At 36.5% G+C, this 17,447-nt stretch overlaps 1 protein-coding gene across 2 annotated transcripts in view; it reads right to left on the reverse strand.

Annotated features, from left to right (window-relative positions):
- Positions 1-17,447, reverse strand: part of CHM (CHM Rab escort protein) — a 184,566-nt gene that overhangs the window by 42,808 nt on the left and 124,311 nt on the right. For both annotated transcript variants that reach the window (XM_023507023.2, XM_031944598.1), the window contains exons 10-12: positions 10,058-10,162; positions 9,608-9,671; positions 6,551-6,647 (exon numbers count right to left, since the gene is read on the reverse strand). In XM_023507023.2, the coding sequence (XP_023362791.1) occupies positions 6,551-6,647; positions 9,608-9,671; positions 10,058-10,162 (266 nt within the window). The remainder of the gene's footprint in view (positions 1-6,550; positions 6,648-9,607; positions 9,672-10,057; positions 10,163-17,447) is intronic.

Raw genomic sequence — 17,447 nt, forward strand, 5'->3', positions numbered from 1 at the left:
GGGCAGGAACCACTAAACCAAAGGAAGATCCCGAGGCAGACTTGAAGTGCTACATGCAAGAACAGGTGCAATCTGGCAGCTCTATAGCCCACTGAGCAGAGAAGAGTGGTTGTGAATGAGCATGGTCAATCCTGGGCTGGTCCGAGCAAGAAACAAGTTTCAGAAACAACTGTGTGCCTCTGAGCCCAAAAACAAAACAGCAGTGACTTAGTTATAGCTTTTAGCCCACTGTCTGAAACTATATAACCAGGACAATAACCAGGACAGCAGTCCCAGACTAAAGGAGAGGCCGCAGTTTAGTAGCTACTTACCAGTAGAGCTACCCAACAGGGTTAATAATGACTGAGTCCAGTAGTAGTCTACTGGAACTCAACTATGTGTAAGCCAAAAGACCCAAACTTGGGTCAGCAACCTGCAGAGATGAGACTAGGAGAGCAGTGAATAGACCTATCTCCCTAGATCACAATTTAGGAGCACTGATTTTTTTTTTATAAGAAAATAAGTTTAATAGTATTAAAAATGAAAAAGGTAGCTTCACAATCAATGAAGAAGAAATAAAGGCAATTATAAAGAGTTGTTTGGTCCAAATATATGCCACTAAAATGGACAATCTAACTGAACTGGATGAACATATACAAAAATATAAATTGTCCAGCTTAACAGAAGAGAAAACAAAATACTTAAAAAACCTTATCTTAGAAGAAGAAATTGAACAAGCCATAAATTAACTCCCTAAGAAAAAAAATCCCAGGACCAGATGGATTTACAAGAAAATTCTACCAAACATTTAAATTCAGTATTATATAAACTGTTTCAAAAAACAGGTAAAGAAGGGATCCTATAAAATTCCTTTTATGATGTAAATATAATCTTAATACCTAAATGTGGGAGATCCAAAAGACAGAAACAAAACTATACATCAAATTTCCCAACAAATACAGATGCAAAAATTGTTACATATTAGCAAGGAAGACTATAGTTATGTATCACAAAGATCAGAGAACATGTTTTACATGAGTATACATTTTTGTCATGGTATTTTTTTTTGTTTTGGGTTTCTTTGTGATTTCTCGAAGAGTGAAGGAGAGGGAGAAAGGGAGAGAGAGAAATTCAGAACAGAAAATGAAATTAAATAAAAAAAAAAAAAAAAAAAAAAAAAAGGAAAACAGAATATATTACCTTTTTTTTCCCCAAACTCGGCAATTTTCCTTTTCAATTAAAAAAAGATCTATTTTGATCCACATGTACTGTGAAGTGTAGCAAATTACTGATTCTGTTTTCTTAATGGTCTTCTGCCTAACTTTACTTACCAGTTTACTCTTATATTCTACTATGCTGATTGCTATATACTCCCTCAAATACTTCCTGCTATTTAAACCTTCTAAGACCATCTTTGCTACAGATTGTCTAAACAGCTAAAGACAAAAATACATAAAACAGACAAAACTGCACACTTGGCATTTTGCCTGATCACAACCAGTTTTAAGGTGAGATCTTTTTCAAGACTGCACTGGGTCTGAAAGCGGGGTTCTCCTATCGTTGTAAAAGGGATAATGTTCCTTTTTGTCAATTTTTGATGTTTTTCAGGTGAGGAAAATGAGGTCCAGGGTACTTTCTACTATACCAGGCTACCAGTTCCTGCCTTACTTGATACCAGGATAGCAGTATGAACAAGAACTAGGTAATGGATGCAAAATTTTGAGACCTTTTTGGTGATTTCATTTTGAAATAGATTATGATTAGGCTACAGACAAAGCTACCAAGAGAAACATATGCAAGTCAACTTTTTGGGTACTTCCCATGGAGGATCCATAGGAAATTAGACCTTGTCACCCTTGAAATGATCTCTTCTGTTAAGGGGCATTACAAGTATTTCCCATGTTGATTTCTTTAAAATTGAAAATCACAGTGATGCTTTATTTATAATTATGAAGAACACAATAACAGGAAAGGCTGGAATAGTTCTAATAAAACCAGATTTTCTAATCATAGGTAATCTAGGCAGATACTAACTTAAGCAGTAACAGAATCCAAATGACAAAGAACATGAAAGAGGTCTGTGGAAAAAGATTAACCAAATAAATATCATTTCAAAGCTAGTTTCAAAGATTAAAGGTCAAAAATATCCACTGATCAGGACATGAGAATGTCATCTGGAATGGGGCTTATGTTTTGGGAACAATTTTAGAAATTGTGACATAACTCCAATAAATTCCATCATTTGAAACAATAAAAATTTTTGACTACTTCAAATACCCTGTGTTTCTGGGACAGCCATTAGCAGATTAACAGGAAAAACAGAAAATTGCATTAAAGTAAATAAGGATGAAGATGATATAAGCATTTGGGAATAATCTAGTCAGCTGGGTTCATCTTATCAGTTCTTCTAAAAGTTCCTTCTCCAGTTTTCTTCCCGACAGGCTGCTAGCTTTTAGCAATAGGAATGCTCATCCTCCTTCTGCCTGCCTGCCTAAGTACTCCCCACTACTTGAAGGCACAGCTTTCCCTGACTGCCCTATCCCCATGATGACTCCTCCCTCTGCTTATTTCTTTCTTTTTTTTTTTTTTTTTAATTATAGCTTTTTATTTACAACCTATATGCATGGGTAATTTTACAGCATTGACAATTGCCAAACCTTTTATTCCAATTTTTCCCCTTCTTCCCCCCACCCCCTTCCCCTTGACCAATACATGTTAAATATGTTAAAGTATAAATTAAATACAACATAGGTATACACGTCCATACAGTTATTTGCTGTACAAAAAGAATTGGACTTTGAAATAGTGTACTATTAGCCTGTGAAGGAAATCAAAAATCCTCTGGCTCACTTCTTAGGGTACTTATTAACTGTAGCATTCAACTAGCAAGAACCACATAAATTATCTAATATGGCAACTCTAATCTTGTCCTAGGTATAAGTTCTATGTCTATATCTTTTTTTTTAATTTGACAGTATTTTATTTTTCCAAGTACATGTAAAGATAGCTTTCAACTTTCATTTTTGTAGGTTTTTTGAGTTCCGAATTTTATTTTTTTCCCTCCTCTCTATTTCTCTTGGATCACTAGCAGTTTTGCTGAGAGGAGCTAATATCACTTGGCCTTGCTGTTGCTGTGTATAGCGTTTTATTGGTACTCCTCACTTCACTCAGCATCAGTTCATGTAAGTCTTTCCAGGCTTTTCTGAAATCAGCCTGCTCATCATTTCTTACAGAACAATAATATTTCATTACATTCATATGCCATGATTTACTCAGCTATTTCCCAATTATGGGCATCCACTCAATTTCTAGTTCTTTGCCATGACAAAAAGAGTGGGTACAAATGTTTTTGCACATGTGGGTCCTTTTCTCTCTTTTATGATCTCTTTGGGTTATAATCTGTCTCTGTCTCTTAAGACCAGAAGAGCTTTACGAGTCAAGAGTACATCATCCCTTTTTCTGTATCCTAACAATTAACCCAATGCGTTGAATTCACAGTTTCTATGAGAGAAGTTAACATGCCAATAAAAAGATCTGAACTCAGGACAATGTTGTGTATTATTATGAGATTCTTTATTCTCAACAAGACAGTAAGCCTCTCAAAAACAGAAGCCATGTTTTCCTTTATAGCTCCATAGAGAAAGCTGGAAGAGAACTTAAAGCTGTAGAATAGCCCTTCAATTTTAGAGAGGGAAACTCTGGACCAGGGAGATTGAATGATTTATCCAATTTCACACAGGTAAGAAATGACACAATCAGAATTTAAGTCCAAGTTCTCTGACTCACTGTCTTGAACCTCTCTTTTGTGTCCTCCACTCAGATCAGATATATGTAAGTGCTTAATAACTATGAGATTATTCAGATGATGCAATTGTGTTCTAGTAAAGCAATGGAGAAGTCACAGAATAGCTGCTAAATGCTTAGAGTGCACCATGGGGAAACTGAGATAAAAGTAGAGAAACAGGTAAAGAAGGAGTTTGTAATTCAATTCTCAACAACAGTAATAATATTGACAATAAGTCAATAAAGAACTCAGAGGTGAAAGGAGCACCTATCACTGAAAAGAAATCAGGAACTGAGAGACGCTGAGATTTTAAGGGAAAAACAAAAAAAATCAACAGTTAAGCAACTTAATTTTGTGAAAACAAAACTAGGAAATCATGTTCTTTTTTTCATTGTAGAAATGAAATAGGATATAGCTATTGCTATATGTGATAGCCAGATCATGATATTTAAAAATGAAAGATACATGGCTCATCTTATCTGGGCACCATTGAAAACACAATGCAAGAAAACACAGGTCCTGGGGGCAGAGCCAAGATGGCGGAGAAGATACACGTGCCATTCTAAGCTCCCCTTCTACCCTCACTACTAATTACCAAATTCAGCCTCAGAAATAGTGCTTGACTGGTAAAATCCACAAATATTGGGAGTACAAGAAATTACCAGCCAACGATAATCTGGAAGATCGCCAGAAAGGGTATGTCCTGATAGGGTGGGATGAGGCCAGCACAGGCAGGGAGACAGAACATGGAGACTAGCACACTGAGCAGATGGGGTGGGGGCCGTCTCTGTGGGTGGAGAATTAGCAGGGAGGACTCTACCTAAGGTTGGCTGCTCTGCTTTGGTTGCAAAGCAGTAGATCAGCAGAGAAGTTACACAAATGCCAAAGGTAGAGGGTATTCCAAAAAAAACGCCAAAATTTAATAGAACCTGGCCACACCCACGCAGCACTGGAAGTGACTCAGCACAGACCACAGCACAGCTGTGTAGCTGCATTCTGCAGCTCAGGGCTTTTGCCCAGGGCAGCCACACTTCTGCACAGCAGCAGGGCAATGCCCGGGGCAGTGGAACTTCTGCGGCACGGCTATGCTTCATAGGGTATAGACACTTCCACTACAGGGCTCTTCCCAGGGCACTTCTGCACTCGGCCACTCTTTGCAGTCAGTTTTCAGGCCAGCTGCTCTCCATCTATCTATCCCTGTCTGTAGAGGAAGCTGGTAACCTCCTTGCCCTGAAGGCAGACCCTAAGGGCTTTTAAAAAATGAGTAAAAAAGCCAACCATATGCTAACCATCAATAGCTTCTATACAGAAAGAGAGCAGGTTTTCAACCCCAAAGAGACTAATAGTAGACAGTCTCCAGACAAAACCCACAAAGGGGGATATAACCTGGTCCCCATCACACAAGACTCTCCTAGAAGAAAATATAAAATATTTTAAAAGAGAGCTAGAAGGAAAATGGGGAGAGGAAAGAGAAGCTCTGCAAGAGAGTACAGAAAAGGCTTATAACTCACTTGAAGACAAATTTGACAAAGTGGAAAAAGAAAACTGAAAGGTAAATTGGAAAAGGTAAAGAACTCCCAGGGAAACAGAATTTCTCAATTGGAAAAGATAAAGAACCCCCAGGAAAGTAGGATTTGTGAACTGGGAAAAGAAAATAACTCATTAAAAAAAAAATTTAGTGAAATGGAAAAAAAAAATCCCATAGAGCAAAACAACTCATTTAAAAACTCAATTGGACATATACAGAAAGAAGTATTAAAAAAAAAAAAAAAAAGCTAATGAAGAAAATAAAGCATTAAAAATTAGAACTGAACAAATAGAAATGAATGATTCATTTGAGACATCAAGAATCAATGAAGCAAAACCAAAAAAATGAAAAAATAGAAAAAAATGTTATCTACTCGGAAAAACAATAGACCTGGAAAATAGATCTAGGAGAGAGAATCTAAGGATTATTGGAGAGCAATTTGGAAATATGCTCATAAAGTTATCAAACTGTGCATACCCTTTGATGCAGCAGTGTTACTACTGGGCTTATATCCCAAAGAGATCTTAAAGAAGCAAAAGGGACCTGAATGTGGAAAAATGTTTGTGGCGGCCCTCTTTGTAGTGGCTTGAAACTGGAATTTGAGTGGATGCCCATCAATCAGAGAATGCCTGAATAAATTGTGGCATATGAATGTTATGCAATATTATTGTTCCATAAGAAAGGACCAGCAGGATGATTTCAGAGAGGCCTGGAGAGACTTACTTGAACTGATGCTGAGTGAAATGAGCAGGACCAGGAGATCATTATATACTTCAACAACAATACTATATGGTGATCAATTCTGATGGACGTGGCTATCTGCAACAATGACATGAACCAAATCAGTTCCATTTGTTCAATAATGAATAGAACCAGCTACACCCAGCGAAAGAACTCTGGGAAATGAGTGTGAACCACTACATAGCATTTCTAATCCCTCTGTTTTTGTCTGCTTGCATTTTTGATTTCCTTCTCAGGTTACTTTTACATTATTTCAAAGTCTGATTCTTTGTGAGTAGCAAAATAACTATATGCATATGTACACATATATCGTATTTAATATATACTTTAACATATTTAAAAACAAACAAACAAACAAATAAAAAAAAAAAAAAAGAAAGAAAAAGAAAACACAGGTCAATCCCTACAAGAGATTTCTATTAACTGGGTGATCTGCTTGAAAATCAAACCCTCTTTCCCTTGCCATCCTCTTCATTCTCCAAAGAAATATAGAAGATAAATAATCACACTGTGCTTACATGTTCCTTTCATGCACGTCATGGTGGAAGAACACAACTCAACGACCCGGACAGCCTCAGATCCTGGCTCCACTGGTGGCACTGTCAAAATGGAAATCTCCAAAGCAGACACAGAGCAAGAGAAGCAATTAAATTTTCATTTCCTTCCTGCTGATACCTGCCTAACAAAATATCTGTAATATCCATTAACACATAGTGCTCTGACATAGAAGATTTTAATTTGGAAACGAATTTAAAACAGAGATAAGTACAATAATGTTCCTTTATATGCAATTAGGAAATTTATTGGTACAGAAATTTAGAGAGGAGGAATCTCCTGAACAAATGTGTTAAATGACTTGCCTAGGGTCACACAGTCAATATCTATCAAAGGCAGTCTTCCTGGTCACAAGATAAGCTTTCTATTTATTGCACAGTGTTGCTTGCAATTAAATGAGTACATTTCAAGGTATTTAGAGCTCTCCACAATAGAATAACCAACATGCCTTTGCAGGCGAGATGATATAGATATATGATCTTTCTCATTCATGTATTCTATACTTCCACTAAACTGGGCTATTCTCTGTGCCCCAGCACAGAGTGCATTCTTTCATCTTTGTGGCTTTGCTCACATGGTACCCCTATGCCTCAAATGCCCTGCCTATTACCTATTGAATTTCTTCTCTATCTATTAATGTCCAATCCAAATGCTACCTACTCCATAAATCTGTTCCCGATTCTGCTGGCTGGTAACAACCTTTCCCAATAGATCTCACATAACACTATTTTGCACTACAAATGCATTTAGGAAATAATATTATGAGTTATATATACTTTTATGTATACTTTTATGTATGTCCTATCCCCCGATAGACTGTAAATTTCATAAAGGTAGAGATTGTTTAAACTTAATTTTCTCTCTCCAGTGATGAGCACCATGTTCCACATGGAGTAGTTGCTCAATGCTTATTAAAAGAATATTTCAAGTATCCTGATAATATATCTACTTGCGTCACTATTAGTAAAGAAAAGCATCTTAGACATATATAAGCATATGTAACATCTCTAATATTTTCTACTAGGACAAAAAAAATGCTATTATTATATCATTAATTCTGAAATATATACAGTTGTTTTTAAAGTTGTGCCTTTAAAAATTCAGTTTGAATAAAAACATGGAAAGTCTGTTAACATTAAATTTATTTAAGTACAAGGTAGTAACTTTAAATGAGTAAATATATGTCGAAACATTTTAAAACACAGGTATTGACAATTAACTGAAGAAATATGTTGGTGAAGTAGATTCAGATAAGGTCCTGGAAATGAGATATTTAGAGTTAAAGTGACCAAATAGCCTTCAATGTCACACATTACACTATTTTAGGTACTACCGAGATCTTATTTTCCTTTAATTTTCCAACAAGCATGAAATAGTAGTTACATTGTGGTTGCCCTGTAGATTATAGCATCCTAAGAATATGTTTATCAATCCCCCAAAAAATACTTATTTTCAGCAGCCTATATCCCTATTGGGATACAGCAAAGGCCTCATCTGTAGTTTGAATCCATAATGTTGTGTTTATATTTCAAGCATCACTGCAAGAATAAATATGGAAATTATTTATTTTGGGAATTTAACTGTTAGGTTGACTGCTTGCATAATGGTGAATTCAAAAGCTCTGTTTCTCACATTTCTTCTTTCCTTCACCATCATTCACAATGGAAAAGATTGCTTCTACATGAAAATTTAGCTTTTTAAGGGGATTGGGTGGGGTCTGGATTTGAGATTTACCTGGGATAAGGAGCTCCTGGTGAGCAGACCACCACAGAATGGAAATTGGTATGTAATTGATAGTTTTGGAGAGTATAATACGTATAATACTATAATACTTATATACTGTAAAATCATTATAGAATGATGAATTATTAAAACACCATTCTACTTTCAAAGATATCTTAACAGATGTGCCAACCTAGTCATCTTAGGCAATCAGCCTTGTAGTACCATTTCTGCACAAATATCCTTTAATTTCATAAAGACTGTTCTACCATGAACTAAACAGAATTGATAAGAAGGAAGAATTAATTCATTTTTTATAACAGGTTACTTCAAACTTAATGAGTTGTCAGAGGCAAATCATGTCTGACAGCAGCACCTTTTGAAAAATGAGTATAGTGCAGCATAGATCAATGTAAGTACCCCCCCAAACTGGGGGGAAACAAATTCTTGGAATATATGTGTAGGCATGCAATCAACTGGTATGGGAAAAATATCTAAAACTGGGATGGTGAAAGGAGCAAAAGTTAGGGAGAGAGCTCAAAAGGAGGAAAGTAGAAAAACTCTCAGAATGAGAACAATGTCATTAGTAATGCTATGAGGCTGGACCTCTCAGTTTTCAATTTAGCTTGTTGGAATATTTTTCCCTAAGTTAATGTATCCTTTATGTCAATGTGGTATGGTAGAAAAATTTTCTGGCTTCACCATGTAATTTGTTCCAAGGATTAAATTTTTATTTTTATTTTTCAGGAGGTAGGAAAACAAGAAAATCAATCTTCAATTTTTAACTGAAATTTAAAAAAAAATTAAACAAGCATTACAAACAAAACAAAACAACAACAACAACAACACCACAAACCTTGGATTGAGAGTCAGGAGAGAACTAGATTAAAACTCTTCTGGATCAAGAACAAGTCAACTTACCTTCTGCTGAGTCTTAGTTCTTTGTCTCTCTTGTGGATAATACATGCAGTACTTACCCCATGGACTTGTAAGGATCATATTAGAAAACATACAGGTGAGAGTTCAGAGAACGAAATTTGGAATAAAGATAAAATTCACTTTGAAATACAAGTGTCTTGGAATGACATTTATCTATAAAGCAAGGACTCTATTTTCCTAGATAGGATGTTCCCTCAAGCATCCAAAGCCCTTATTATCAATTACTTCTGTAAGTTAAGATGTAGGCATTAGAAAAAAAGTGCAAGTACACTAGGCTTGATAAAGTATTTCACTAATAGCAGCCTATACAATTACAATAAATTAAATAGAAATTTTTAAAAAGTGTACAAGTGAATTACCTGCTGATCAGAATCTGCCTTCAGTACTGATTGATCCGTAATCAGCACTGCCCTTGAGATCTGCCTGTAATTCAACAAACCAAGGAATTCAAGATTGACAATCAGGAGTTGATAGATTTATAGACTCAGAATAGGGAAATAAAAACCTCTCTTATTATTCTGAGCATGTGGCTTGCAAAGCAAAGACTAAAGTTGAAGAATCCAGCCCAAAGCCAGCTCTGCTTAGATTATGTACAGACTCATGAACAATATATGAAATGGCACTAATTTGAGAAAGGAAATGAATTAAGAATAAGCAGGGTTTAGCACCCAGTTTGCATTTTCTTCATGTGTTCACACATTCGATGCCAATAACAGGCTACCCTGGACACCATGAAGAAAGAGGTGGTGGCTATAAATTCAGAACTGAGCTCTCACCCACCTGACCTTGTGTAGTAAGGATGCCCTTACCTGTAGGTCACATTTGAACACGTTTTCTCGGTAAGGTAACTGTCTTCCACGATAAAATACTTAGCACTTATCCTCTGACCAAAGTGATCTATTATTGCCTTACATCTATATATAAAGAAAAGGAGAACAAAGATATGGAATTTAAAAGAAATCTATTTAGATATTGATTCCATGTTACAAATCAATTTGCAAGAGTATTCACACCCCTCCCCCAGTGGCATCTAGTTGTTTTTAAAAGGTTAAAAAAAGAACAAAAATTATTTCATTTGGATGCAGACAAGCTATTTTAATATAGAAAAAACTGTACTGGGGAAAGGGAATAAGTATTTAGTGCCTCCTATGTGCCAGTGTGCTAAGCACTTGTATGAGTATTATCTCACTTGATCCTCACAACCCTCTGAGGGAGGTGTTATTATAATTCTCATTTTACAGATAAGAAAAATGAGGCAGAGAGGAGTGAAATGGCTTGCCTGGGGTCACACAGACATGAATTGCCTGACGCCTTATTGGAACTCAGTTCTTTCTTTCTCCAGGCCCAGTGTTCTCTTCATTGTGGTACATACCTCCTCTCCCCCCCGCCCCCATCCCCCAGGGCCACTGTATTGCTAGATTTGGTTTTCCTATCATCTGCAGAATCCTTCCTTGGTAGTATAATTGATACAAGACTAAAACTATAAATTAATTGAATTAGTATTGTCATGTATATTATATTGGCTCAACCATATGTAGTGATTTTAATATTTCTACTCCTCCTGGAATTTTTTATTCTTGATTCTAGACCACACTACCTGAAAGAATGTCCCTAAACCCTAAGGAAATATTTTATTGACCGAAATATCTTTTGGTCCTTTCAACTCGCTCCATTCTACATCTGCTGCTCAGCCTGGTTTCAACTTCACGGAACAAGCTATCCCCAACTGGGTAATCCCTGCTGTCCCCCAACCCTCCCACCTTCCTGCCTCTTTTTGTGTATTGTCCCCATTCCACCCCTACCCCCCACATCAGACTGTAAGTTCCTTGAAGACAAGGATTGTCTTTCTTTTTATTAATAGTATCCCTAAGACCTGGCACAATGTCTGGCACTAAGCAAGTCCTTAATCAATAGTTACTGGATCTGATAAAAATGAGTGAGTTAGGAACAGCTATATTCAAAAGTCATTTCTGCTATTTGCTAGAAGTATGACCCTTGCAGGTCCCTTTTTACCTAAGTCAATCCAACTGGTAGAATGACTTCCTATAGTGGCAGCTGCTCACATGAAGAAATTATAGGTACTACCTGTATTTCCATGCATATAAACACATGCACACTCACAAACATGCATATTATTCTTCCAGAGGAAATGACTCACATAGGCTTTGAAATTTTCTGTTTAACATTTGTTCAAGCATCGATAAAAAGAAATCATCTGTCACCAATAATATACAAAAATTACACATAATTTCTATTTTCCAACAGGGGAGCCATGTTCAGTTGTGTAATATTGTCCCACTTTGCTTTCTATAAAGCCTTTTAAAAAAAAGTCTTAAAAGTCCATTTTGAAGAAGAAGCAAAATTAGGGCACTTGATACATAATTATAACCTTTTTCTATTGTTTAGCAAACAGGCTTTGAGGGAAAAAGTTGATTAAATGTCATGTTATAACAAACAAAGGCAGTAAAAGCCACTAACGGTTTTATTTTTCTGTTAAGTGTTGCTTTCGCTTTTGTTCTAGAATCGCTATCTGGTCATACACTAGATCATGTTTGCATCGAAGGGAAAAAAAGAGCGCTTCTTTTAATATCTGCCTCCACTTTACTTCAAAGGATGAACATAAGAAGATTTCTTTCAAGTGCTCTTTCCAAATAAGGAAAACACTTCTGCACTGACATTATCAGGTCTCTGTCATCTGCAATGTGTTGGGACAATGAATCATATAGAACCCTCCATTGACCTTCTTTCAATGTGTCTAGATAAAAGGATGAAAATTAGAATCCATCCCCTTGCAGTGCCACAAGTTATAAATGTACTTTATAGGGCTCATTATCCAAACTAATGGACTAAGGGTGACATCCTTGAAATGGACTTACCAGCACTGACAAAGCCAGTATGCAATATTTCAGGAACGATATGTAAATGACTGTGTGTTTGCTATAGCTTTTTTATTATGGAAATATAAATTTACATTTGTCACAGCTCCACAGTTTGGGGCCAGAATTATTTTATTGGAAATGCACTTTTACTTTGCTCCACATAAAATGTGAGCAATTATTTTTAATGTAACCATATTTGAAATATACAAGTATAAATTAAACTATCTTAAATCTTTCGAAAATAAGCCAAATAAGCAATATCTCCTGGGCATGAGGGCATTAAAAGCAAGAACACTAACAGAGAAGGCTGAGAGGGAAAGGAATTCAATTTGTATTTGCCTAAAGAAATAGCATAATGGAGTGGTACACACAGTCCACTATGGTTAAGTCAGATCTATAATGGCAAGCAATAAAATAATTTTTGACCCATTAACCATCTTTTCATACTTAAGTTACACTACATTACCTGTTTTAGTAAACTTTTAAAAATGTTTTGCTCTTTCTTCCCTTTTCTGTTTATGTTTCACTCAACTGAAGCTCTGGTTTGTAAAAATACTTGCTCAGCCAAATGGGCACAGGGGCTTTGGATTTTTTTTTTTTTAAGGGGCACAGGGGCAGGAGGGGAATTCCTACAAATATCTCCTATGGAATATAAACTAACCAACCAATCTTCCATTAGAAAAGATTCTTAAACAATTTGGGAAACCAAAAGCTTTTGCTTTTTCTTCTAATGAAAAAGGGAGAAGATATTGTTGACATAACTATCAAGTTCATAGCATCGGTACAAACCCTGAGCTAACAAATGAGAAGATCTGACAGATGCTGGAAGGATCTATCATCATGGGTTGTTGATGTTATTCAATCAGATATTTTGTATAGCTTTTTTGTTGGTTTGTTTTATTTTTGGATTCTGTGTAGGAAGAAGGTTTTGTGAGTTTTGTTTTCTTCTGAATTTTTTTCTTTTTGAATTATCCTCTGTAAGCAATGTCTTTTCCTTTCCTTTCGCTTAGATGACTATAGAAAAAGTAGCAGATAAAACAGGCAGAAACCAGTGATGTGAGTTTAATGTGGGGGTGGTGTCAGTGCAAGACTTTACAAAATGTGTCCCCTCCTTGATGAAGTCCTCCCCGCACGAAAGCATCTTTCTCCTAAACGTTGGAAATCAACCTTTTTTTGTGGACCCCAAAGAGCTTCTTTGGCAGGAGCTAGACCCCAGGTAACCAGAAGGCTTTGATTTCAGAAGCTATAGCAACAAAACTACTAAGAGTCATTCACAACAAAGGGACTGTAAAGTTAAATAAGCCTAAACCACTGGAAGATCTTATGGGGTGTGACTATTCACAGTGGAATTGCAGGATGAGGCTATGTGACACATTATTCATTTAGGTGATGATCAAAGGTGCTCAGTTTCAACCTGGGCAGTCTTAGCTCCAAGTCATACAATTAAACACTAAGAATAAGTGATGCTGTACAGACAAACCAAGACACGTTTTAGACCTGTGATATGAATTGATGCTTCACTTGGTCAACCTCAACATAATGAGCCTAATAAGAACAATAAAGAAAATACTGAATTGGGAATCAATTAACAAATACTAATTAAGCACCTGGTATGTATCAGGGGCTGCGATGGGTAATGAAAATATCAAGAAAAAATAAAGAATCCTGATCCTCCAAAAACTTATCATATCAGAAGAAACATTCAAGTAATAAATACCCCCGGGGAAAATGAAGCCAGAATCCTTGGGGAATAACAACTTTTAAAATTCAGAAAATGGGATGAAGTCATTAATGTACTTAACACAAAGAATTTGACTGAGGTCCCTTGACTAGGCACCAAAAATAGCACTTAGAAGAGAAGTTTAACCATGTAGTTACTGATACTCAGTAATAAAGCTGATGCATCACAATGATTCTTGCACAGACACATTTCTAGACATTTCCTCTAAATTCATCCTTGTGATCGTACGTTTTCCCAATACAATTATTTAAGAAGCTAAAAATTATGGTTAAGAAAAAAATTGACTTCCCATTGGGACGAAAATGCTTCAACTAAACTATGTTTGCATGTATTATAAAAATAAAAAGCTATGTTAAAAATTTTTTTAAATCAAATTATTGTTTCCCATAAAAAGAAAAAGAAAAAAGAAAGAAAATGCCTCAACTAGAATTTGGCCCAAAAAAGAAAGCACACTTAAACAGGAAAAAAAATTGAATGAACCTTAGAAAATGATTTTTATATGGAAAGAATAGCAGTTTTGAAATGGTTAAAATAAAATGCTATTACATAAGGGGCAGTGAACATTCATTCTTGCTGAATGAAGTTCTAAGTTAGAAAGAGCTTCCTTGTTTGCAACCTTGTATATCCCATCCTCAATATTTTATGCTCTTTGTGCTTTCTAGTCTGAACCGTATAGTGACGGTCTAGTAGAGTGGTATATATTGGTGCCTATGTCCTATCCTAATCTCCTTCCTCCACAAGATTACAAACTATACGAAGGAGGAACTGACATGTTATTATTTAGCTTGTTTTCTCCTCCCATATAAATTACTATGTTTTCCACACAGAAGCCTCTTCTTATTAAATGGCCCACAAAGAGCAAATGTAGTTCAAGAAATTAAAAATAAATTAGAAAAATATAATAGAAAAGATTTAAAATGGGATAGTGAGAAAGCTAGAGCAGAACTTAGAAAGCCTGAGTAAACAAATCCACTAGCAGAAATAAGGATGAGGGAAGGAAAGAGACACACAGGGAGAGGGACAGTAGAGAGACAAAGAAAAACAGAGATGTAACTGAGAGTGTAGGGAACAGAGAATTGTGCACAGAAAACTAATAGGAAAACGAGTAAAGAGGAGAAACAAGAAGCAAAAAAGAGAGACCATTGAATTCTGAATTTGGAAACTTAGGATTACCTTTAACACTGTATAGTCACGAGCAGGTGCAGTGTAAGATGCAGTCTGCTGCTATTTAAAAGGAGGGGATCTGAACCAGATAACCTATCAGGAGGTCCTCCCTTGCTATAACATACAGAGATTCTAGACATATGGGGAGGTGCTACTTGCTAACCCAACTCCATGTGTAACTCTACATAAGTAAACAAATAGAGCTAGGCCAGAAGACAAATGACAGCGAGAATGGGTATGAAACGAGCGGCAATTAAAAACAGCAATTATTTCAGCAAGCATCTTAATTAGACAAGTCATTTTTAAAAATCACGAGCAAAGAGATAATTTCTAAACTGTGGCCCCTCCCTGCCCCAGGCCCTTTAGAGCTTTATAAAGAAGGCAGGGCATGTTTTCCATTTCATTTCCATTCCATTTTATTCTCACTACATGGCAAAACATCTTTCATACCCGAGGTGCTTAAATATTTGTTGGGCTGCAATGAATTTTGGGCCACCTAACGGCTTCTTCCAATATTATGTGCAACTGGCCAGAAGTTCCCTAGTGGCTCGGATTAGAAATGGCCCAGAGAAAAGTGGGGAATTGATTCGTTTTCCTCATGCAAAGGGCTGACGTCTATCCTATCATCACTTCTACCATTTTACATAAGGAGAAACAAAGTTACAGAGGGCATAAGCAATTTCCCCAAGATGACAAGAGAGCTGACTGCCATTCTCCTGATCCTTGGTCTACTATCATGCATCTGGGAGAGACATAGTTAATATTGAACATGAAGAGCAGATGTCTCACAGAAATGGGCAGAGCAGGAAATCTAGCAAGTGGGACAGCTGAAGTGCACATGGAGCACTAGCGAAGGTAATTAGATTCAGACTATTGGTCACACAAGTTACTTGGTCCAAGGTCATTACTGCCATGTCTAAGTAGCAAGTACTGTACCAATAAACTGACAAATCTCATTGACAGGAGTTTGCCATGGTCAGCAGAGCAGGATAGAAAAAAAAAAAAAAAAACCCACTCAACATGGGGATGGCAAGGCTTCTCCTCCGAGTCAGCAGAAGGAATTCAGTGTGAGAACACAGCCAGAAAATACAGCCCTGAGATGGAGGCAGAAAGGAGCCGCATGGGAAAAACAAAATGGAAATGTGAAAAAGACATACAATAAGATAGTGGTGGAAAGAAGCATGTGGCTGGCTTGACCATCTCCTAGAGCCAAGTGTCTCAACAAAGTTCTGTCTTTCTTCTCAACCGTGTAAATCATTTCCATGTGTGGTCGTCATAGAATACAGAATGCTCTGCGAATTTTAGCTTCCATAAATCTGTCTCTAGGCAAAATGAGAAGCAACATAAGTTTCTCGTTCAACAAGTCAGAAAAGTTGAATCTGCCCTTTTAGCAACACCAGACCAGCAGATTTCCTGCTAAGAAGAGCAGGGAGAAAGAAGCAATGAATAGCATAGAATGGAAAAATATTCTTTTGCTTCAGATGCTGAAAACAATTGATCAATACTTGCAAACTTCAGTTTAAAGCACTTGCAAGTGATCTCCCTGGGAGATGTGCTCAATACTTTTAAGCCAGTAAGATTTCTCTATATTTGGAGAAAAATAAGGTACATTCTCAACACTTAGTTGGCCTACATTATTTTTGTATTTAGCCACTCTTCCAGACAATGTGAACTATCAATCAACAAGCATTTACACTATCAAATACCTACGACATATCAAGTACTGTGTAGGCACTAAGGGTATAAAGACAACCAAAAATTCAACAGTCTCCATCCTCATCAGTACCCTCAGTAAAAAAACTGGCATCCCAGATAGGGGTAAAGAGGGAGAGGTAAATATTCAGAGGAGTAAATTTTAAAAATGTGTGAGGCAATTTGAAGTGAAGTTCAAAAGGAGAAGCACCGGTACTTGGAGGGATCCTGAAGGAGGGTGACCTTTGGATGAAGTTAGGGATTCTAGCAGGCGAAAGTACGAAAAGAGTGTGTCCCAAGAATGTGGGGACAGCCTTTGGAAAAAAGGCATGGAGGTGGGCAACGGAATGTTGTGAGGAGCAAAAAGTCAGCTAGTTTGGCTGAATTATAGGATACATGCAGGGAAGGAACAGCAGAAAGAAAGGCTGGACCCAGATCGTGAAGGACTTTAAATGTTAGAGTAGCTATTTCATTCTATAAGTAAAAGGGAACCACTAGGGTTTTGAATGTGTAAAATATAAATAAATTAATAAAAATGCAAACACTCCATAATGAATAGCAACTATTTCATTTATCATTACAGTTAATATCTGTGACTCTTAGAAGGTTCAGTTTAATAATTCCAAGTAATGAATAACAACACTCTATGATCTCTAACCTACCATGGGATCCAATATTGGATTATAAATCCACAGCTTTAGGTTCTAGAGGTTCTTTAGGCCT

This window comes from Sarcophilus harrisii, chromosome X, assembly GCF_902635505.1.
Source record: "Sarcophilus harrisii chromosome X, mSarHar1.11, whole genome shotgun sequence".
Lineage (NCBI taxonomy): Eukaryota > Metazoa > Chordata > Mammalia > Dasyuromorphia > Dasyuridae > Sarcophilus > Sarcophilus harrisii.